This window comes from Stigmatopora nigra, chromosome 2, assembly GCF_051989575.1.
Source record: "Stigmatopora nigra isolate UIUO_SnigA chromosome 2, RoL_Snig_1.1, whole genome shotgun sequence".
Lineage (NCBI taxonomy): Eukaryota > Metazoa > Chordata > Actinopteri > Syngnathiformes > Syngnathidae > Stigmatopora > Stigmatopora nigra.
This window is the reverse complement of record NC_135509.1, coordinates 2,711,417-2,734,388: the sequence shown is the minus strand read 5'-3', so window position 1 is coordinate 2,734,388 and position 22,972 is coordinate 2,711,417. Positions and strand designations below refer to the sequence as shown.

The window sequence follows — 22,972 nt, the reverse complement described above, 5'->3', positions numbered from 1 at the left end:
TTATCATTACGTCCAAATAATGTAATGCCTATGTCGTGGGGTTACAGAATGTTTATATTTGACTTTTTTCTATTCAACTCTTTAGTTTTTTTTGTCTTTTTCGGCAAAGGCCTTGAAATATAAGTCATAAAACTTTGTTTTTAGGGTTTTTGTTGAGATTACTAACTGAAGTTTCTATCTTACAATGTTCAGGGATGAATTGGAATAAAAATTTGGGAGCTATTTTCTAAGGGTGATTATTAGGGGTCTTAAACTTGCAGTTGGTGGGTCAATGAGGTCCGTGGGACAATTTTTTGCGGCCCTGTATTTGACATCTTTGTGTTGAGTATGTTGGGAATAAAACTATATACATCAAGAAAATTATTTAAAAATAAAAATAACAAAAATGGTTACCTGTTCAAACTTCCTGAGTAGCTCATGCAAACTGAAGCTTAAACCAATCATATTGGCACTTATGCCTTAGCTCCTCCCACTCCTTCCAAGACTTTCTACATCTTCTTAACATACGTCAAAGCTCCTCCGACATCACGTTCCTCTCAAAGCCCTCATCAATCGGCCAATCACACGAATATATCCTCAGCATCCGTGCAACCTGGCTTTTGGGGATTTCCAGAGTTGAGATTAACGTTGGGGTGTGTCCCTAACGGCCAGAAACGGAAAGCTGTAAACAGCGAGCGGGCAGAATTCGGCAAAATCTTGGATTGGAAGTCTGCAAATTGGAGATAAGACCCTTGGTGGTGTCTGGAGGGATGGATCAACTTCTTCTTGTCTTCGCTTATTTTTCTCCCAATTTGTGCCCACTACTCCTTAGCCTTTAGGAAATTCTCGTGGTCCGGGTCACCTGATCATTCCTTCACCGCCACTTGGTCCAAGAATGTCCAGAATGTCCATGTTTTGAGTCTGAATGACTGCAATATTCTCTCTTCTGGGAAGTTTCTTCCTGTAGGGGATCCGGCGGGGGTCTTAGCGTGCCGCCGGCTGCCTCGCTGGCACTCCGGCCCGTCAGCGGCCCCCTCTCTCCTTTTCCCAGCTGTTTATTATTGTAATTTCCCCTTCCCCTCCTCTTCCTCACTCGCTCACTTACTCTCTCTCTCTCTCTTCCACTGGCTGTTTCCTAAACTAACTTGGACACGCCAAAGACGCACTTCCTGAGGCTGGCCCATACTTTTGAGACTTAAGTTTGAAGGCCCCAATTACGATAAATAAAGTAAGGCTACCATGGTGCATTGACAACTCCACAATTGATGTATGACAATTAATTTCCATAGTTTTAAAAAACTGACTTAGTCCTAGATCATGCACGTCTACAGTTATTTTTTGGGACCATTTTTAAGTATTAGTAACAAATTGGCTCCAATGGAATGGGGTCATTGTCAGCCCTCCAAGTGAAAATGGACTGGAAGTCTATTGGTTTTACGACTATAACTTTAAAAAGGACCTGTTTGCATCAGATTGGCAACTACCTAGTTTCATAAATGGAAGATACCCATTGGCCGCTAGCCCTGGACTTTTTTACGTACGTGAAAGATGCGTTGGCGGCGGCATTGCAAAGAGAAGATACGCAAACATGCGGCGCACTTCAAAGCTGGAGGACAGATGGCTGTCAGGCCCAGGCAGCGACAGTGAGACAAGACAAATGCAAGGTTGAATATTCATAAGGAAAATGCTTTGAAGTACGCTTAGCTCATTAAAAAGATCCACATACTTTGGGGGCCCTTTAAATAGCATAGCATTTCATTCCATTGACGGCTTGAGGAATTTCCAATGTATTGGACCATGCAGAGACATGTTTTTTTTTGGACACTTGTGGCTTTTTGGGCTATTCTACATAGTCAAGAAATGTGAATTTAGTAGAAAAATACACGATTATAAGTTCTATGGTAAGAGAGTTCATAGAAAAGCTCCAATTTACCAATAAGGTGACATCACTCCCATTAGTCAAGACGAGTGGAACTCCAACGTATCGGCCAGTTAAAGTTTACAGGGAGTGAATGATTGTGTTTTGGTGCCATTGATAGTGACAGAAATCCTTTAGACTACAAAAGAAATAATAAAAATGGAGGTTTGAGATAAGCAAGGCTGACAGAAAGGAGGAGAGGACTCATTTGTAAAAGGCTGAAGAGAATGAAAATGAATCAAAGCTAGGAGGAGAAATAAAAGGCCTCGTCAAACTGCTGCCCGACTATGTCCACACTCGTAAAGAAAAAGAGAAACTCAACTGTTTTAAAGTAGAAGAAATACAAAATACTCCAAAAGTATATGTTGACACTACAAAACAAACAAGTGAAAATGTCCAACAACAGCAATAGTGTTAGAAAGGTACTGATTCCAAAACATTCCAGCCAACCTTGTGATAACAAGCCCAACTTTATCAAATCATATTTTCCCAGCATGAACACTTTCTGCCACGGCACCCCTCCCACACACACCTCTCCTCCTATAGCTCATACATATCACAAAATAAATATTCATCATGCCCGGCATTTCCACTCTCAACTTAAACATCGTTGCTTCCAGTATAGAGAAGAAGAGGCGCTAACAGGCCTTGAAAACAAATGTATAGATCTGAGAAAAGAGCCTTGCTGGGAATGGCAAGCTGACACATATTAGGGAGATGCAGATCTTTAAATTTAGATACAAATCAATAGATAATGTCCTTTTTCCGTTGACTGAACATAGCGTGGATCAAGGTCCATTAAATTGCCACGGGAGGCAAATACCAACAACTCTGAGGGAGTGGCTATTTTAGTGTGGCTAGAACGATAAGTTATCAGGCCTTTTCTTTGAAGTATAATGTGACGACACTTCCTCAAAACTGAGTTCAGAGAGATGCGTCTTATTACCGACAAAGGGCGCCACGTTGAAGAAATAGTTGCGGCATGTTCACGAGCAATTGCGTTTTACAGCATGTTTTACATGAAAAATTAGAGGGAACATTGACATGCTGGTGTGCCCATAGTGAGCAAGGAAGAGGTCTCTCACAATGGTACTCAGTGGGCTCAGGGTGGTTGTCTTTCTGCCCAGAACAACGAAAAATTGGCTGGGACAGGTCGTTTATGATAGGCATGGTTGTGAATGGGTAACAGCATTGGTATCTTGAAAAAAAACTGTATGGATGCCACGTTTGTTTTGTCCTCCGCTTGTAAATCGCAGGCACGCGTGTCTAACATCAAAATGCAAATTGCAACAAACATCATGTCAAGATGAATTGCTTCGACACCAGAAAAGACAGCTTTTGCTCATCATTCAACAAGCAAAGACGAAAGAGAAGGGGGAGAAAAAAATAGTGGCGGGACTGTAAAGCTTTGTGGCTAAATAAAGCATGTCCTCTCTTGTAGTATATCAAGTTAATAGCAGGTACAGTCCAACACATCGTAAATCTTTTACCGACACGCTGCGGACTTTCCCAGACTTTTTAGCGATGGATGGAAAAACAATGACCAAAAAACAAGCTGAAACAAACAGTAGCGAGCTGGAATTTCTTTTCTAAATCGAACAATAAACTTGTGTGTCATAGTATCCACTTGAGGGAGGTGATACTAATAATAATACTAACAGTGGGTGTGCAGTATATTTGTGTACTTTGCTTAGTCATCACCTAAATCATCACATCTTCCTCCTCGTCATCTAGTTTTAGCGCCAACTCTACTTTACGTGGGAAGGTGATACTTTATATCCCTATAAAAGGGTATCAAGTTATGATAAGGTATATTTTTAGTAAAGGTGGGTTGTACTGCACTTTCCTTATAATGCAAAAAATGCTGCTTTTTAATCATTCAAGTCAAGCTTTCGAGGGGCAATGTCAATGTCTTTGGGATTACAACGTGACAAAATCAACAAAAAAAATCAAGTTGTATAATGAGATAAATGTGGTTAAACATGGAAGAAAAGTTGATAAAAAGCCTCAACATTTTGGCTTAGTTGTAACGTTCCCTCTGATGTTTTTGTGATGAGTAATCATAGTTGGGCACGCACACATTGCGGCGGCGTTTTAATCAGCGACTCCTTTGATCGCCTCGCCGACGAAAGCCATATTGAAAAGTAGTAGCATGCGTTAGGAGATGAAAGCCTTGTCCAATTAGGAGCCCACTAAAGCTGAAATACTATACATTTGTTCAAAAATGCTTGTACATAATAGCCCCAAAAAAGTTGTCCAATTCCAACTAAAATGGTACAACAAAAATACATCAAATCTGATGAAAAATGATCATATCTACATTCAAATACAAACCATTAAAGTCTATTAATTAATATAATTGCAAAGACGAAAGGCCTGTCGCATGTCAAGTAGTTATTTTTAATGTGTGGTCGTCATGGCCATTCATTGGCTTTCATATCGTTCATCAACTGGAGAGAGAAGCACTTGGGCGTAGAGATGCGTCGGAATATTTCATTGCTTGAAATCTTTCTAAGTGGCCCCTTGCATCGCCTCTGGATAAGTGGGAGATGATGGACCGGATCCATTTTCATTTGCATCCCTTTGGTGCTCGGGGGGGCATCAAAAGTGTCAGAAGTTGGGAGCCAATTAACCTCCCGTTAACCTGACGACGTCTTACAAAGCCGGGCTGAGACCAGAGCTTAGAAACTAACTGGTTTTTGATGCAAAATAAAGTGATTAATGGGAAGAATTGGACTGTTTGTGATTATTAAGCATAAAGCAGAGGGAGCGCCTTCATGTCAATTGAAGTGAAGCAAAAACTGTTACAAAAATTCGATATATTTGGCATTAAAGTAAAAATATGAAGCTTACCTTACATGTTGGAGACTTTACATTTCAATGAAAATAAAGTTAGGGTTAAAATAGCGGTCATAAATGTTGCATCACTTCATTAAATAGTTAAAATTGTAATAGATTGCATTCAGTTTGCTATTTAATAAAAGCGGGTGTCAATGTTTAAATGATCATCTCAAACAATTAGCATGAAAAATCGGTGGCGAAGGCCCTAAATACTTTTAATCTCATTATTCTTTCGTACGATGACTGATAGAACTTCTATCACGTGGTGACAGAATTTACTTCACAGATTGCTCCAATATCTATGCAAACAGCCACGAGTAATCGGCATATATCGGCATGTGTAGTTTTTATTTATAGCGCCTCATTTTTTGCACTTTAATGACGGGGCCGACCTCCCAGAAGGCAACGCAAGTCGACCCAGAATGAGGCGAGATACAAGAAGAATGGAATATAATAACCTGCTTTGAAGAATTTAGGACATGCCGCCATTTTGGGGATGTTGAGCAATATTACAGACGTCAAAAGTCGAAATCTGATCATGACAGATGTTATCTATATTTCTTATAACCTGTGGTGGAAGGGAATTTCTGTGTTGCTATCATAAACACTGAAAAACACTTATTCTGATTTTGGCAAAGACATTCATGGTAGAGTACAATTTTATGACATTGTTTGTGATAAAGTGTTATTCTATCTTATTAAAGTAATGCTGGATAGGTTGTTCATCGCAATAAAAGAGTTAAAACATGATTTTTTTTAATTGCTTTCATTATTTTCATGAGGATATTAAATTTCATTGAGTTAAGAGCCACTTCATAAAGTACATTGAACTCATAAGACAAAGTACTGTCTATAATCTGCACTGAACTAGTACTAAAAAGTATTACATAGTGAAAAAATACAACAATTTACTGTATTGAATAACAAATTTAAAAGAATATAAAAAAATACAACAAGTTATTTATTTTGAATTCATCCAAAAACAAACATTATCTTGCTAGCTATTAAATGTACATTTATTAACAAATACTTTAGATTTGAAGGCAAAAATTTACGTCACAATACCAAGTAATTTTATGCAATTGCAGAATTAAAGTTGCACTTTTACTAATTAGACTATTTTATCAATTGTGGTAAAGCAGAAAAAGCTTCTTTGTTTCATATGTTGCAACTTAATTTAAAACTTGCAGAATTGCTTAACATCTATTGCGCTATTTAATCAAAGCCCATAAAAAGCAATTAGCTTTCCTTACCATTTGCTTTTACTTTCTTAAAAACTAAATGAGCGTATTGATATGTTCCAGAAAGACGTTGACAGCGAAGAGAAAATAAAACAAGTAAAAGTGCAACAAGCCATTTAAGTGATGAATGACCACCGCTTGGTTGCCCTGACGCTTGAAAGAAAGCCTTTGCCGATCAATAAAGAAAAACTGGCGAGTGTGATGTCCAATATGGGCGACCGATCAGACCATGGACTTCAAGTAACTGGTCAAAGCATCGTCATTTAGACAAAAATGATTGTCATGCATTGAAGACGGAAAGTCAGTCAAAAGACTAAATAGCCCGCTATAGTGGCAACGGGCCTTTTCCATTATGGCCGCCATTTGTCCCCATACGCTGGCCGTTTTCAAAGCGGCCAATTCCCAGATGCAATTTAGCCGCGCAACTCAGCCAAAACTGCATTCCACATTTGGGAGACATCCAATTTACAGCATTTCTCCCTCCATACCAGACAATTCAAGTTCTCAAGGGAATGGCCACCCACGCTATAGGACATATAGCAATCTAACTCGACACCAGGCCCTTTTTTTGTCTTGTCGGCGGTTCTACGTCAATCGTTCCTGTCCAAAAGTGAGAGGGGCCGACACATCTGGGAATTTGGGGAATATTTAAAGATGGTCCCTTGGAGCTACTCTTGGAAATGGACGCAATTACCTTAATGTACGAGAGTGAGAATGACCACTAACTGACTGAGCGTAACGGTCGGGTCGGCAAGAACATCCATTTCTATTCCCATTCCTTTTTTGGCAGTCGCCTGCCTGCCCGGGTGTTGGAAGCTTGACGGACATTTGTCAGAAAGAAGGACAAATGTCCAATAACTGTCTGCTTAATTAACCTTGGGAAGACAAACAGTTGAGAAAATGTCAGCATGGATGTCACGTCATTGGAAATCAAGGCATTATTTCCAGGAATAAAAGACTGGCTTTTTATTCTTTTAGAAGTAACTGTCAAATCTTTATTTTTAAACTATTGTGCACTGATGCACTAAAGGCTCTTTATCTAAGAATAACGCATCTTACAGTCTGATGAATAAGGTCAACGAATTCAATGGAAAATGACAACTTTATATTCTTGTTCTAAACTCTACTCTTGTACAACTGACATTGTTATTTGTCACCAAATTACCAGAGTATGCTATCTATGTGGATTTATCTCATTTTTCAATCCTCTATTGTTTTCTCATTTCCTTTTGCTAGCAGTCTGCCAGTGACACAGTCATGGCAACCCACATCATCCACCCCTGTTTCTAATCTGGAAAGCACATTCCTCACCCAAACTGATTACACGTCTATAGTCGTCAATGGCGGCCAATGAATGGCAATAACACGGCTATAGCCGTAACTCAGTCAGAGGTGATGTGAGCGGAAGAAGGTGAACGGAGAGGAAGGACGGACGTTCGCATTGACCTGCCAATCGTCGTTTCTGTCAGCGGGGGAGGCGGAGCCTGACAGGCTATAAATAGAGCAAGTCCGAATTAAAATGAGGATCCGCCATACGTCAGTCGAGAGAGGGTATTGACGAATCGAGGCGGGCATCCAAGTATTGCTGTTTTGGTTAAGCAGGGGACTTTGGACAAAAAAAAACATTATGAGGACATACTTAGTATGTTAGTACGTACACGTTTGTGTGTTCATCAGAGTGATTAGCACTAATTAAAGGTTTCCCTGCAAAACATCAATCCAAAATTAGATCTTGATGAACTACTCGAGTAATCGATGACCTCAGATGACATTCAACCCCCCCCCCACCGCCTACACAGTCTAATTTACATGACATGATGTCTCCTTTTGATATCACCTCTAATGTGAGATGGTGACTTCTGAGACTACATTGTGACATTTTGACCCGTAAAAATTGCAATTAGCTTGTTAGGGGAGACGACTTGCATCTCATTAGCGACATCAAATTAGTGCACTCTAATGAACACAAGTCGCCTCAGCACTATTTTAGGTCATTGAGCATTAAAAAATGACTTTCAGTGTAATATAGAAAGGGAATAATATAAGAAAGATGAAATACTCAAGTAGTCAAAGGTATTTTTAAAAGATTGTGCTGTTTTTCTCTTTTATAAATCAATAAAGTAAAGGAATACAAATGCTGATACTTTACAAATAATAAAAAAAATGTTTTGGGGAGTGTTAAAGATGACCAAATGGAAAAAAAAACCTGAATATCCACTAGCCAGCTGTTCCCTAAGCTAAATATATAACCCGCTTTATCATTAATCTGCCATCATTAGAGTGGCAGAGAAAAAAAACATTTGCACAAACGCTACTGGACTTGAACTTAAAAAGACAACATAGTTAAGCTGCTATGGTGGTTGGTTCCTGATTCAAAGTAAGGGCAACATTTCATGGCGCACCTGACCTTCTTTTTTTTGGCAAACAAGCAATGTGACCACAGAGGAGGCAGAAACAGGCTGAAGGTCAAAAAGACTTCACGCTGACAAGGTAAATTAGAAGCTGGAGTGCCTCATGCCACGTTAGTGGTGAATTTCGGTCTGATTCCACTGAGTGGAACTCATGGAAAAAGATATTTGGTATTTAGTGGCAAAAAAAACTGTAAAAAAAACATACATATAACAGGAATTAATAGTGTGCCTTACAGATGTAGTGTTGGAGGCTTGAGTGGTTAGCATATTGGCCTCACAGCTCTGGGGTCATGGGTTCAAATCCAGGTTGGTCAACCTGTGTGGAATTTGCTTGTTCTACCCAGGCCTGTGTGGTTTTTTTCCGGGTACTCCAGTTCCAATCCACATTCCAAGTATTTTCTATGCAAGTAGGATAAACACAGAGTTGCCTTCATGCTCGCCCTAATACTGTTGGAAATTTTGGATTACATTTATTTCAAATTTTACACTGTTTAAAAGTCATTGAATGAATTAACGTCCCATTTCAAGACTGCCAAAAGCCAAACCAACAGAAAAAGTCAGACGCCCGGTAAAATGGTGCTAGAAAAATGGATCCATACACCGTAGAAGAGCAACCGTGTAAGTGGTTTGAGTCATAGAAAACATCTCTTAAACGGCAAACCATAACTACAACGTGACCCTGGACGAAATGAAGTTTGACAGCTCATCTCGTTCCATTTTACTCAACGGCCGTGGGGCAGGTGAGTCAGACGGCGTCTAACCTTGAGCTCCAAAGCGCTCCTTTGGGTCATTAGACGCTAACAGGCGCTCAGGTGCAGGCAGAAAGTCTCCCTTGTGAGACGGAATCCCAAAACGCTTAAGTCGGGATGAGCAAATGGATCATAATTCACGTCTAGGAAACATTTGCTCGGAGGCTCGTGAGCGCACTTCATTTTGAAAGTGTCCAGGTAATATGCAGAGGCGATAAAGAGTAATGAAGAATCACCTTCAGGCGTAAATCACGGAGAACGGACGGGGATTTCCGCCTAACAAATCAAAGCTGGACTTTTTATTTTTTATTTCCACGTCAACAGAGGACACGAGTCGGGCCGGGCCCGACTCGTTTGCACCTCATTAAACACAAAGTGCTGAGGAAGAAATGGACGAGAGATGAGAAGGCTCCGTGCGCTCCAGTAATGGAGAGAACTCAACTAAAAATAGCTTGAAAAAAAAACAAAAAAAAAAGGCTTCCGCTTGTATTCGGCGCCATTAAGGCGGAACAGAAGGAGACCAAAAGAACCAGAATTCCAATAATGTGCAGTGGACTGATACTTTTGAAGTACTTGGTAAAAGTACTCACTTAAAGCTGTTTGCTACTTTGAATTCACGTCGACTGTGAAATTGACACATAAAACTAAACATCTACTCTGCATTTTTCTTTTTAAAGGCCATTGACGACAAAAGACGACATTATACGCAGTTTTGAAATCAAAATTCTGCTAAAAATATTGATTTTTTTCTCTCTATTGTTACTTGCATTAAGAAAAAAGAGGGTACTTTTAGAAAAATAAAGTAAATGCACTTCAATTGGTTTATCAAAAGAGGATTTTTTTGTCCTCTTTCAATAGACAAATTGAAGTACATTTTTTTAGAAGGTACCCTCTTTGGCCTATGAATGAAATCGTGACCCTGATAAAAAAAAAATCCTGCAATTAAGGGAATATAACTAAAACGATTAAATCCAAAGAGCCAAAAGAGCTCATGTGTACAAAAGGTGAACCAGAAAGCAAAGTGCCTACGTCGGAGAGATGGATTTGTGGATTAAAGCTGCTTTAGGATGGGCGCTCACATGTTGCTTTGATTGAAACTGGCAAGCCAACACAAACCCGTTGCAATGCATTCAACGCTGACAACCCCCCCCCCCCCCCCCTCCCTTGTCGACGCTGGCCAAATCCTCGGTGATGAAAAGGAGCCAGCTGCCAACCAGCTGTGGTGCCTTACATCACCGTGCACTGGCCTTTTGTCAACAAAACAAAAAAAAAATACATGTACCAATTCCTGTTATCAAATTTCGAAATGTCATGCGAATGCAAAAAGATCATCACAATGTATTACATGGATAAACTGATGATATCCAAAGAACAATTGTGCTATTTTAGAAAGTTACAGCATGTCAATGAAAAGATGCAAAAGTGGAATATCATGAAAATAATAGGAAAACTCCTAATATGCAACAAGAGAAAAGCTGAGAAACAAACTCAGAAGCCTAAATGATTAGAATTAAGAAACATTGCAAATTGGATGGAAAAAGTCCAAACAGGTTGACAGCAAACTACAGCAAGCAAATGCACAACCATCACAAAAATCCCCTTCCAAACAACAACAAACGCATCCAAAAGCAACCTGTCCAAGTATCCAGCTTCCCTTTCTGGCCTGACAAAAAGGACGAGATGATGACAATTGATTCTTCCCAGTAAATTCTTCCCAAATCAACTCTGGGCTCCTGCGCAACACGCACGACGTACCTTGCAGAGTTTCTGGTAACGCGGCGAGGAAATTGCCATCCTCTGGAGCCTGTGTAGGAAGACCACCACTTTCTGGAGGGAGGTCCGGACCACGGCCATCATTTTACAAGTGCTCCGACAGTGCAGCAGCCTGGCGCCAGCCCGCATGCTATCGCCGCCGCCACCCTAACCCGCTCATGGCGCATGCGACCGTTTCCCTCGGCAGCCGCCCGGCAGACCCGAGCCGAGCCCAGCCGAACCGACGTGAGGCAAGCGGCGCTCACTCTCTCTCTCTCTCTTTCTCTTTGCTCACGCTGAGCTCAGCATGGATTTTTTTTCATCCCACTCGATACAGAGACAAATCAGCTGTGACGTGAGGGGGGAGGACTGAGAGAAGAAAGGTTTTGGGAAGAAAAAAGTGAAGAGAGTGGGGAAATAAAAATAGGGGGACGTCGTCTCTGCACTTGACTTGATCCCCCGGTAAAAGAGATGAGAATGGCTGGGAGAGGAGGTGCAGGTAGCGCCTCCTCGGTAGTGCAGCCCAGAGCGGCTGAGTAATAACACGCGCGTAAAAGAGGAAGAGGAGGAGGAGGAGGAGGAGTTAGACGGCGCTTCCTGGAAGAATATGTCCCACTTGGATTTCTGACGCCCCGCACGTGAAATGTAGAAGGAAGGCGCCTTTGAGGGAAAAGAAGATGGGAAAATAGATTGATGTCACGGGGATGCAAGATGGAAAACTGATGGAGAGATGACGTGGGAAAAGTGCCCAAACTGGGAAAATGAAGGCAGAACTATGATGCAAACTGGGCTTGAAAAGTCGTAATCGCCAAAATCCGGAAAGCACGTTTCTAGGAAATATATCAAGAGCAAGAAATATATCAAGTTATTATAAAGTGTTAATCCATAGACTAGAGTATAAATGTTATGACTGAAAGTAGTCAAGTCAAAATGCAGAAACAATAAGGTGACAACATGCAAAAATGGTTGAAGTACTTCAATACTGTGCTTAAAAAATGCAATGAAATTGCAAACTATGCAACAAAAATAAAGCAGCAATTATTATTGAGAAAAGGCTGCAATGTCACAAAGGAATAACATTGTCATCCTACAATTAAAAGCACTATTAGCCCCACATGAGCACAAATTGAGGTCCTTTAAACTCCTCTCATCAACAATGTCTCATAAATGAACAAGCGAGGAGGCGCTGGCTCCCACGCGATCCCACCTCCAGGGTGCCATAATTGCCGTAAAGTCGGGCCGTGCACACGTCGGCGCGGCGCTCCTGACCCAGCGAGAGCTTGCGTAAGAGCGCCGTGACACTTTGAAGTTCGGCGGAAAATTGCCACTGCCAGCAGTCTAAATATTTCAAAAAAACTGCCACAAACTCAACAAAAACAGCCTAAACTATTCAAACCGTTAGCTGGCATTGAGCACAAAGGTCATTGCTATCTTAAACTGTCCATTTAAAAAACAACTCAAATTCTAACCCGCATTCAGATGGAGTTAAAACAAATATTTGACACCCACACATGCCGCCTTAGTAATTAATATAAACACATACGTGCGAAGGAATAGATAGTGTTAGGGGGATTATGTTAAGCTTTCTGGAAGAAGAGTGTTTAGAGAAGGTTTAACACGCTACAGCAGCCATTTCAGTCAAAGCGGGGTATTGACTCAAATGGGAATTACAACGCACCGTTTTGTTGACTCGCTTATGGCGAACAACATTGACAGAATCCGATGCCAAACTACGACAATGTTGATGTGTTTTGAACAAGGCGGTGGTGGTCATAAAGTAGGTCACATACTATGTGGAGAGTTGAGGTTTCCTCAGCTAAAAGAGTACTAGAGATTAAGGCACGTGACTTTTCACACTTGAACGCCATCCATCAATCAGAAGAGCGGCAGAGTTGGGAGACACGGCATGTGGCTTTAATTAAGGCGATATGTCAGAGGCAGGGGGACCCCCAGGGGTACACAGCAAGTCTTGTTTTTTTTTGCCTGAGACGCTTGCACTGTCGGAAGATTGAACGTCATACTCGTAATTTGGGGGATTTTAAGAATTTAACAGAAAACGAGTGAAAGGACTGAAACCCAAAATTAAATTTGATTTTTTTTTTTGGATACAAGTCCAATTTGTTCTTTAACTAAGCTTAAAACTTGAATATAATAAAGACTATTCATGTCTTCAGCCTGATGATTTGGTTGAGTTTTTTCCACTATGTGACTGGCCTATTGAATCAATCGATCGATACGCACGCCGCGTGTTCGGACGCCCCTCGGCCTGCCCTCCTATCGATCACGCTAATGGAGGACGGCACAGAGAAGATGGCTACCACCTGTTTACTGGAAAACGCGGTTCCTACCTCCAGCTGTCGTCGAAGCTCTTTGACGCGGACGGAATCCTGCGACAGGTCTTCTCTATGGGAGGCGTCGGCCAGCACGTTGACGGTGGTCTCGGCCTCCTGGAGCCACTTGAGGAAGGCTTCCAGTTCTCTCAGGGACATCTGAAGACCTTTGAGCTCAAAGTCCAGTTGACCGTGGAAGTCGTTGGCCCTGCGATAAACGGTTTAGTTATTTTTTTGTAATCAATGGCGCATTGAGATACAAATATAATTAGTTGAGGCATATGACTAACCTGCAGTGATGGTGTGGATTGTAGTTAAAAACCAGTGATGCATGTTACTTAATTTAATAGTGATTAATTAAAATCCTTCCATTGGAAAATCCATACTTGGAACTGTTGAGGATTAAATTACTACCAAGTGGATGCTTGATGGCTTTATAGTACATATATTCCCCTTTTTTTAGCAGTAGTCATGTTAGTGTTGTCATTCCAACATAGTATTTTTTTTATTATGTGTAATAACAATATAAGGGATTCACCTATTGAGAAATGGTTCCCTCAGTAGTTTTCTGTTCAGCTTTTTTCCCCTAGAAATTCAAATTTTTCCAATTGGGAATCATGAATCCGTGTATGAAACAGAATTAAGAACCAGAGATTTTACAAGCCTTTAAAATACATGACGCCTGAAGAGCAATTAACCCACAAGATTGTCATTATCCACGGACCGAGGGTCTAAAAAAAGAGCACCGGTCACCTGTTGTTGAGGTTGTTCCAAGCGGCATTGTGCGCGTCGGTGACTTCTTTCACCCGCCGGGTGTCGTCATTGGCGTACTCGCGTAGGAGATGTGCTGACAACTCGTTGAAAACCGACACCGCGGGTTGGCCTCGACTCAGCTCTTGCAAAAAAGCCTGCGTTGACGGACATCATAAAAAAATGATGAAGCTCTTTACACTTATTTGCATTTGCAAACACCATTGGCATTTAAATATAATAATAAGATAATTCAGTTTAAACTCAGGTTGACATGACACCATGACATAACTAAACACAAAGTGACTCAGTTGCCCTCTAGTGTTCGTCACCCGCAGTGCTTCACATGCTCTCACGCCATAATTGGCCTCACATGGAGATTCACAGGCTGAAAAGGACACTGCAAAATGTGACTCAGTTTCCCATCCAGCACTTTTTAATCACGCTCTAAATTGCACTGGCAAATTATATCTGAGAAGCTCAAATGGTTGTGCGCCGAGGCCTGTCAGGAAAGTCAAACATTTCAGAGCTTGTCATCATCTGTCCGTTGAGAGCGGGCGCTTCAAATTTGATGCTAATTAGTGGTTCAAAAAGAGCTCTGGAAATGGGCAACATTGATATTTTCAGCCATTTTTGAAAGAGATTCCAGTGTTCCGGCTCACCTTGCTGTCAGCCAGCTGAACGGTCAGTGGCTCTCTGGACTCTCTGCACTGCTGCAACATGTTGTGGAACCATGCTTCCTTGTGTCCAATCATAGCCTGCACTTCCCGACGTTGACCTTCCCATTGGTCGCTGTGGCCAATCATGTGGTCCAGTTGTTGAAGTCGTGCCACCACGCCGTGTTGCGTATTGTCCCACTGGCTGCGCACCTTCTCCACTGGAAATGAAAGAAGAAAAGTTTAAGATAGTTGCTTGTTGACAGCGGTTGAAAAGTGCGTACATTTCTCAGTGATGGACGTGCGCACATCCAGGTTGGACGTCTTGTTTTTGATGTTCTGAGCAAGGGTGAAAATGTCTTCCAACTGAGGGTGACGTTGCTCCAGGTCGCTCTTGGTTACCTGCCAGGATAAAATACAGGACTTGAAATGAAGGTAGTTAAAGATGCTAACATATTTTGGATACACAAATAAGATTTTTGACATTGGCTATAGTATCAATGGAAAATAAGATTAATTGATCACAAAATTTTGACATTATTATAAAGAATGATAGTCAAATGGTCCAAAAACAAGTAAAAATAAATTTAAAAAACTCAATTATATATCAATAACAATAAAATCTTGCCTAAAAGTTTAAAAAAATACAATTCAAAAAGTGAATACTTGAAAAAAAGTAAAATATTTTAAAAAAATAATAATAATAATAATAAATAAACTAATTTAGGAAGGATCAATGGGTCACCTGAAGACGCGCCATGGTGGTCCTGATCTCCTCAATGTCACCCACTGTGACGATGTTAGACTTAAGCATCTGCGTGATGAGGACCAGCCAGTCGGCCAACTCGGTGGCCGTCTCGTTCAGGTCGGTGGGCGCCACCGATTCTGGCGAGTGTGGCGTTGGGTGATGAGGGTCTTGGCTTGCCAGGCTAGCCATCTGGACAGCGGAGGGGACTGAAGACACCGTCACTGGAACACAGTAGGTTTCCCATCATTAAACACTATCAAAGTCATGGAAAGAATTCGAAGAATCCTTCAGACATTTTTAACGGTATGTCTTGTAAAGAGGAGAGTCATTTTCACCGAGTTGCTGATGCTCCACAACCCGAGCGTGATGCAGCGTCCACGGGGAGACATGCACCTGCAGAGACTCTCTCAGTCGGCCATCCAGAACTTTCCAATCGGCCGCCAGCTGCTCCACTTTGCCCTGCGTGCGTGCCGGGAAACATTCAGAGATTGAGATGAGAAACATGGCTTTAATAAAACAGCCAATTAAGCCGCAATCAGTTCCAGGAGAGAAAATGACCCGCTGCAATATGCTGTAATTACACAGGATTGTGAATTTTGGCCGGTTTATCGAATAAATCACGCCAGGAGAAAAGAGGAAACCTTTTCATGAGGTGAAAGCTGCTGACGTCTTTGGAGCTCGATGGAGTGGCCCAGCAGGTCTTCTAAGTCTTTCTTTCTGTCTTTCATGGACACTTCCAAAACCTGACAACAGTCAAAAGGAACATTTGGGTTTTCTGTTCTATGTGTGTATGTGTGTTGTTGTTCAATCTGGTTTAAGCAAGCATGAGTTGACTCTTATTTGTAATTCAGGAAAGAGCTGCCATTGACATCCCAATCAATAATGTAAGAGTAGTTACTCTCCTCATTAAGAAAATCAAGAAGTACAAAGCAAGTGAGACCTTGAGACTTTCTAAAAACATTTCTGTTCTTTTAAAAAAATGTAGTAATTGTAACATTCGCCTTGGTGCATATCTCCCAAAGTAAACACAGTTTAAAATATACTGTCAAGTACCTGTGCCTGTCCAGGACTCAAGCCTCGATTTGTGATGGTCTGATGCGTGATGACCACCCAGTCGGTGAGCCGATTCATTTTGTCACGGAAGTGAGCGTGGCTTTGGAGATCCGCCTCGACTTGGCCCACCTTGTCTAACAACTCGTGGGTTATCTGCAAGTTTGGATTCAAGAGACGTTGACTTGATGTAACATTGATTGAGCGTACGGGCAAATGTGCACACGTCTCACCTTACTCCAATTGAGGTTAATAGCTCGGAGTTTGCCCACGTGTTGCTCTCGGGTCTGGGGATCGACGCCGGGACTGGCCAGGATCTGCGGTGCGTGTTTGTTAAGCCAACCCAAGTGTTCATTCTGCGCGTCCATCTCTGTTGCCAAGGTCTGTGAGGATAGACACATTTATCTCGTCAAGCGCTATTGATCTGAGCCAAGGTAATCACCTTGGCCGGGTCATCCGCGGAACAAATGGTGAGAGAAGGGCTTGTCAGCCCGAAAAAAAACAAAAAAAAAACTAAAGTATAAAGCACAGGTCTCAAAGTGGTGGCCCGGGGAGGCAAATATGCCAAATTTTGGTTTTAGGATCAAAATGATTCAAATGAAGAATATAGATGTATAATACATTTCCTGATTTTCCCCTTTTTAAATCAATAAATGCAATTTTTTATTACAAAAATCCAAAAATAAATATATATAAAAGTATTTTCAGGTTTCCACTTTAATATTGAATATATTTCTTTTAATTGTTTCCATTTGAAATGAAAAACAAATGATTATTAGATGTTTAGCAATACTAAGAAAAATAAGTTCAGGTAAACAGTTTTATATCTATGAAAAAAATGTTTACAGTTGGCAGCTTTTCATACATACTTTGCACACAGACATTATTGACAGAGTTGAATCAACAGGGGTTGGGCCACTGTGGGTGAGGTGGGGTGAGGTGGAGGAGGGGGGCCGCTTTCGCTCCCGGACCAGCACCGACTGAGCAGACTGACAAACTTGTACCAGTGGGGGTTGGGATGCAAGAAGCAGCTGATGGCAATCCACTGATTGCACTTGTGGCACACTAGTATTGCAGATAAGATTCCTCTTTAGGAAAACTTACATTTTGTGGAATAGCTTGAAATTAAAGACTATTTTTAAGGGATGCTATGCCTTCATATAAAATCTAAAGCCTTTATAGTCATCATACACAGCTGTATATAATGAAATATATGAAAAATATATTATTTAAAAAATGTACTCTTAAATGAATCCAAATGGTCAAAAGTTTGCACTTTGATGGCCAACATTTTCAATAGGTCCAAAAAAGTTTTGGAACTTTACTGCACATACATAGATGAAAACATTGAATCAATGGAGGTTGGGCCACTGTGGGTGGGGTGGGGGGCAGGTTTTTGCAGAACCGACCGAGCTGACGGACAAACTTGTACCAGTGGGGGTTGGGATGCAAGAAGCAGCTGATGTCCATCCACTGATTGCATTTGTGTCACACTAGTATTGCAGATAAGATTCCTCTTTAGGAAAACTTACATTTTGTGGAATAGCTTGAAATTAAAGACTATTTTTAAGGGATGCTATGCCTTTATATCAAATGAAAAGCCTATATTGTCATCCTATGCAGCTGTGTATAATGAAATATGTGAAAAATATATTATTTAAAAAATGTACTCTTAAATGAGTCAAAATGGTCAAAAGTTTGCACTTTGATGGCCAACATTTTCAATAGGTCCAAAAAAGTTTTGGAACTTTACTGCACATACATAGATGAAAACATTGAATCAATGGAGGTTGGGCCACTGTGGGTGGGGTGGGGGGCAGGTTTTTGCAGAACCGACCGAGCTGACTGACAAACTTGGAGCAGTGGGGGTTGGGATGCAAGAAGCAGCTGATGGCAATCCACAGATTGCACTTGTGTCACACTAGTATTGAGGAAAGTTTTCCTCTCAAGGAAAACTTACATTTTGGGGAATAGTTTGAAATGAAAGCATAGTTTTACGGGATGTTGTGCCTTTATATCAAATATAATGCCTTTATCGTCATCATACACAGCTGTGTTTAATGAAATAGGTGAAATATCATTCCTAAAAGTTGCTCTTAAATGAGTCAAAATCATCAAACGTATGTGCTTTGATAGCCCACTTTTGAAATAAGTCCAAAAAAGATATATATAGAACTGACTTTGTTAGTTTACATTTTGCAACCCAGACAGTACAGGCAGACATAGGTGACAATGTTGATTCAAGTTGGGTTGGGCTGCTGTGGTTGGAGAGGGATGGGGAGGAGGGATGGGGAGGAGAGGGATGGGGAGGGGAGGGGAGGGGAGCTTTTCCCCCAAGCTATCCGGCAGGTACTGACCGAGCTGACTGACAAACTTCAACCAGCGGGGGTTGGGCTGCAAGAAGCAGCTGATGGCAATCCACTGATTGCATGCATTGGACACTAGTATTGCAGAAAGTTTTTGCAAGGTTGAAACCAAAGCACCCCCACACTCAACTTTTGCCTTTTTTAAGTTTTCTCAGCCCTGTTAAATGAATGCCTAGTTTTATGGGACTGTGTTTTCCTTCATATGTCCAATATACTTCAATTTCTTTGAGGAACTCACTCACGCTTAAATGGTCAAAAGTTTACATTTTGATGGCCCACATTTGAAAAAGGTCCAAAAAAAGTCTTTAACTGGCTTTGACAGTTAACACCAGGCAGCTTTTCATACAGCAAAGACAGACATAGTTGAATCAACGGGGGTTGGGCCACAGTGGGTGAGGTGGGGTGGTGGTGGGGGGTATGGGTAAGCTTTTGCCTCTGAACCACCGAGCTGACTGACAAACTTGTACCAGTGGGGGTTGGGATGCAAGAAGCAGCTGATGGCAATCCACTGATTGCACTTGTGGCACACTAGTATTGAGGAAAGTTTTCCTCTCAAGGAAAACTTACATTTTGGGGAATAGTTTGAAATGAAAGCCTAGTTTTATGGGATGTTATGCCTTTATATCAAATATAATGCCTTTATTGTCATCATACACAGCTGTGTTTAATGAAATAGGTGAAATATCATTCCTAAAAGTTGCTCTTAAATGAGTCAAAATGGTCAAAAGTATGTGCTTTGATAGCCCACTTTTGAAATAGGACTATAAAATTATATAGAACTGGCCTTGTTAGTGTACATTTTGCAACCCAGACAGTACAGACAGACATAGGTGACAATGTTGCATCAAGTTGGGTTGGGCTGCTGTGTGTGAGGAGGATGGGGAGGAGAGGGATGGGGAGGAGAAGGGAGGGGAGCTTTTCCCCCAAGCTATCGGGCAGGTACTGACCGAGCTGACTGACAAACTTCAACCAGCGGGGGTTGGGCTGCAAGAAGCAGCTGATGGCAATCCACTGATTGCATGCATAGGACATTAGTATTGCAGAAAGTTTTTGCAAGGTTGAAACCAAAGCACCCCCACTGTCAACTTTTGCCTTTTTTAAGTTTTCTCAGCCCTGTTAAATGAATGCTTAGTTTTATGGGACACAATGCTTTCCTTCATACGTCCAATATACTTCAATTTCTTTGAGGAACTCACTCACTCTTAAATGGTCAAAAGTTTGCATGTTGATGGCCCACATTTGAAAAAGGTCCAAAAAAAAGTCTTTAACTGGCTTTGACAGTTAACACCAGGCAGCTTTTCATACAGCAAAGACAGACATAGTTGAATCAACGGGGGTTGGGCCACTGTGGGTGAGGTGGGGTGGTGGTGGGGGGTATGGGTAAGCTTTTGCCTCTGAACCACCGAGCTGACTGACAAACTTGTACCAGTGGGGGTTGGGATGCAAGAAGCAGCTGATGGCAATCCATTGATTGCACTTGTGGCACATTAGTATTGAGGTTAAGTTTTCCTCTCAAGGAAAACTTACATTTTGGGGAATAGTTTGAAATGAAAGCCTAGTTTTATGGGATGTTATGCCTTTATATCAAATGTAATGCCTTTATCGTCATCATACACAGCTGTGTTTAATGAAATAGGTGAAATATCATTCCTAAAAGTTGCTCTTAAATGAGTCAAAATCATCAAAAGTATGTGCTTTGATAGCCCACTTTTGAAATAGGTCCAAAAAAGATATATAGAACTGACTTTGTTAGTTTACATTTTGCAACCCAGACAGTAGAGACGGACATAGGTGACAATGTTGAATCAAGTTGGGTTGGGCTGCTGTGTGTGGAGAGGGATGGGGAGGAGAGGGGTGGGTAGGAGAGGGATGGGGAGGGGAGCTTTTCCCCCAAGCTATCCGGCAGGTACTGACCGAGCTGACTGACAAACTTCAACCAGCGGGGGTTGGGCTGCAAGAAGCAGCTGATGGCAATCCACTGATTGCACTTGTGTCACACTAGTATTGCAGATAAGATTCCTCTTTAGGAAAACTTACATTTTGTGGAATAGCTTGAAAGTAAAGCCTAGTTTTATGGGATGTTATGCCTTAATATCAAATGAAAAGCCTCTATTGTCATCCTATGCAGCTGTGTATAATGAAATATGTGAAAAATATATTATTTTAAAAATGTACTCTTAAATGAATCAAAATGGTCAAAAGTTTGCACTTTGATGGCCAACATTTTCAATAGGTCCAAAAAAAATCTTGAACTTTACTGCACATACATAGGTGACAGCGTTGAATCAATGGGGGTTGGGCCACTGTGGGTGGGGTGGGGGGGCAGGTTTTTGCAGAACCGACCGAGCTGACTTACAAACTTGAACCAGTGGGGGTTGGGATGCAAGAAGCAGCTGATGGCAATCCACTGATTGCTCTTGTGGCACACTAGTATTGCAGAAAGTGTTGCAAGGTTGAAGCCAAAGCACCCCCACACACACTTTTGCCCTTTTTTAGGATCAAATTCAAATCCAAATTATAGATATGATATATTTCGTGACTTTTTAAATCAATAATTGCCATTTTATAAATAAATGATTAGATGTTTTCCCTTACTAAGAAAAAAAGTTGAGATAAAGTGATCGGATTGAGGACATGTCTCGAAAATACATCAGAAATCTCGAGTTTACCTTAAGTTCTTTGAGATTCTGGTCGGTGGAGGAAACGGGATGAGCCACAAAGGCATTTTCTGCCTGCCGCAACCACGAAGCCAAACCATCGCTTCTCTTCACCAGGTCGGCCAGAGCCGGATCGCCTGCAGCCAGCCTGCACGTAGAAAGAAGCGTAGACAGACGCGTTATTACACAGATTGGGATCTCTACTTCCCTCTAGGTTGTGGACTTAATCCTGAAAATTTACATTTAAATTAGCGGCGGCGACTAATTGACGGTGCCGATAAGGAAAAGTGCCGACCTGGATGGCGAATGTACTACACTGGCAATTTGAATCTTCTTATCGTAATCCAGTTACGAAAACGATGGCGTTACAAGTGGATATCAACCTTCTTTGATTTAAACGCTAGCCAAGACGTTTCCGTCAATACCTGCGCTGTCGATCCACAATCTGGCGGTTCGCCGCCTTCCAGCGCTGAGTCAATACGTGGAGCTTTTCTTTTAGCAGAGGGCCGTCGGGTGACGACAATTGGCTGGTGATGCGCTCTCCTGTGTGGGTGAGGCCGGCTAGAACCGCCTGGTGAGCGGCAAGACCTTCTTCTAACTCCTGGAAGAGGAAACAAACAGAATTCATGTTTATTTCAAATTCAAATGTGACGCTATTCTGTAAATGTTGATCTATTTTTATCAGGTCTTAAATATACCAAGAAAAAGTCAAGGCGTGTTTGAGAAAGTGTGTGTAAACAACATGTAAAGCTGGCGTGTAGCTCAAGGTTTAGCAACAAAACAAAGACGCCTCTTGGTTTGTGTGTACTGAATTCAGATCGACTGTTGTTTGTTTAATAAATGCCGTATAGAAACAAGACACTTCCACAGGGAACGGAGCTGAATTATCAAAGAGCGGCTAACGAGCTTCAAATAAATCAAACATGAATTGCCTATCTCGGGGATAATGATCATTTGTGCTTTGAACGTGTATGTTATGAGGGTTAATCCCAGTAGACATATTGTATACGACTTATCTGCCATGTCCATCCGATGAATACATGGTCCCACTTTTTGTTATGGATTAGTAATACAAAAAAAAATGGATATTACAGAACAGGGGAAAAAACAGTATGTGACCTGTTGGTGACGTCGCGCCGTGTCCATGTCCAAGTGTCCCTCGGGGCTCACGCCATCCGACAGCAGCCTCTCGGTGTCAGTCAGCCATTGGCTCATGTCATTCATGTCGCAGTGGAAGCGCCTCCATTCCTCGATGGTACGGTCAAAGCTCCTGCAAAACCGTAATATTTAACATACTTTAGCTATAAATAAAGCCAAACAAGTGCAAATACACTAATACTTTGTTTACAAATAAGGATATTTCTCTAGAGTCCAATTGGAGGGTCAGAAAGTGCATGTTGGTTAAACTTAGTGGCCCAAAAGTGATCTATTAAAGGGGGTGTTGAGGAAATGAGTTTTGGATGGCTAATGTGATACAATCAAGTCCATTTGCTTGACTTTTAATGATCCCCTGAAGTTGGTGTA

At 41.5% G+C, this 22,972-nt stretch overlaps 1 protein-coding gene across 5 annotated transcripts in view; it reads right to left on the bottom strand.

Annotated features, from left to right (window-relative positions):
* utrn (utrophin) overlaps nucleotides 1-22,972 on the bottom strand; it is a 73,666-nt gene that overhangs the window by 28,801 nt on the left and 21,893 nt on the right. For 3 of the 5 annotated variants that reach the window (XM_077739447.1, XM_077739439.1, XM_077739458.1), the window contains 12 exons: nucleotides 22,568-22,718; nucleotides 21,874-22,049; nucleotides 21,461-21,596; nucleotides 16,659-16,808; nucleotides 16,429-16,581; nucleotides 16,017-16,118; nucleotides 15,711-15,834; nucleotides 15,373-15,596; nucleotides 14,912-15,029; nucleotides 14,634-14,848; nucleotides 13,975-14,129; nucleotides 13,240-13,429 (listed from right to left, as the gene is read on the bottom strand). In XM_077739447.1, coding sequence (XP_077595573.1) covers nucleotides 13,240-13,429; nucleotides 13,975-14,129; nucleotides 14,634-14,848; nucleotides 14,912-15,029; nucleotides 15,373-15,596; nucleotides 15,711-15,834; nucleotides 16,017-16,118; nucleotides 16,429-16,581; nucleotides 16,659-16,808; nucleotides 21,461-21,596; nucleotides 21,874-22,049; nucleotides 22,568-22,718 — 1,894 coding nt within the window. Of the gene's footprint in view, nucleotides 1-393; nucleotides 819-10,894; nucleotides 11,368-13,239; nucleotides 13,430-13,974; nucleotides 14,130-14,633; nucleotides 14,849-14,911; nucleotides 15,030-15,372; nucleotides 15,597-15,710; nucleotides 15,835-16,016; nucleotides 16,119-16,428; nucleotides 16,582-16,658; nucleotides 16,809-21,460; nucleotides 21,597-21,873; nucleotides 22,050-22,567; nucleotides 22,719-22,972 lie in introns of those variants that run through there. The other 2 variants (XM_077739466.1, XM_077739472.1) reach the window with 2 other exon arrangements.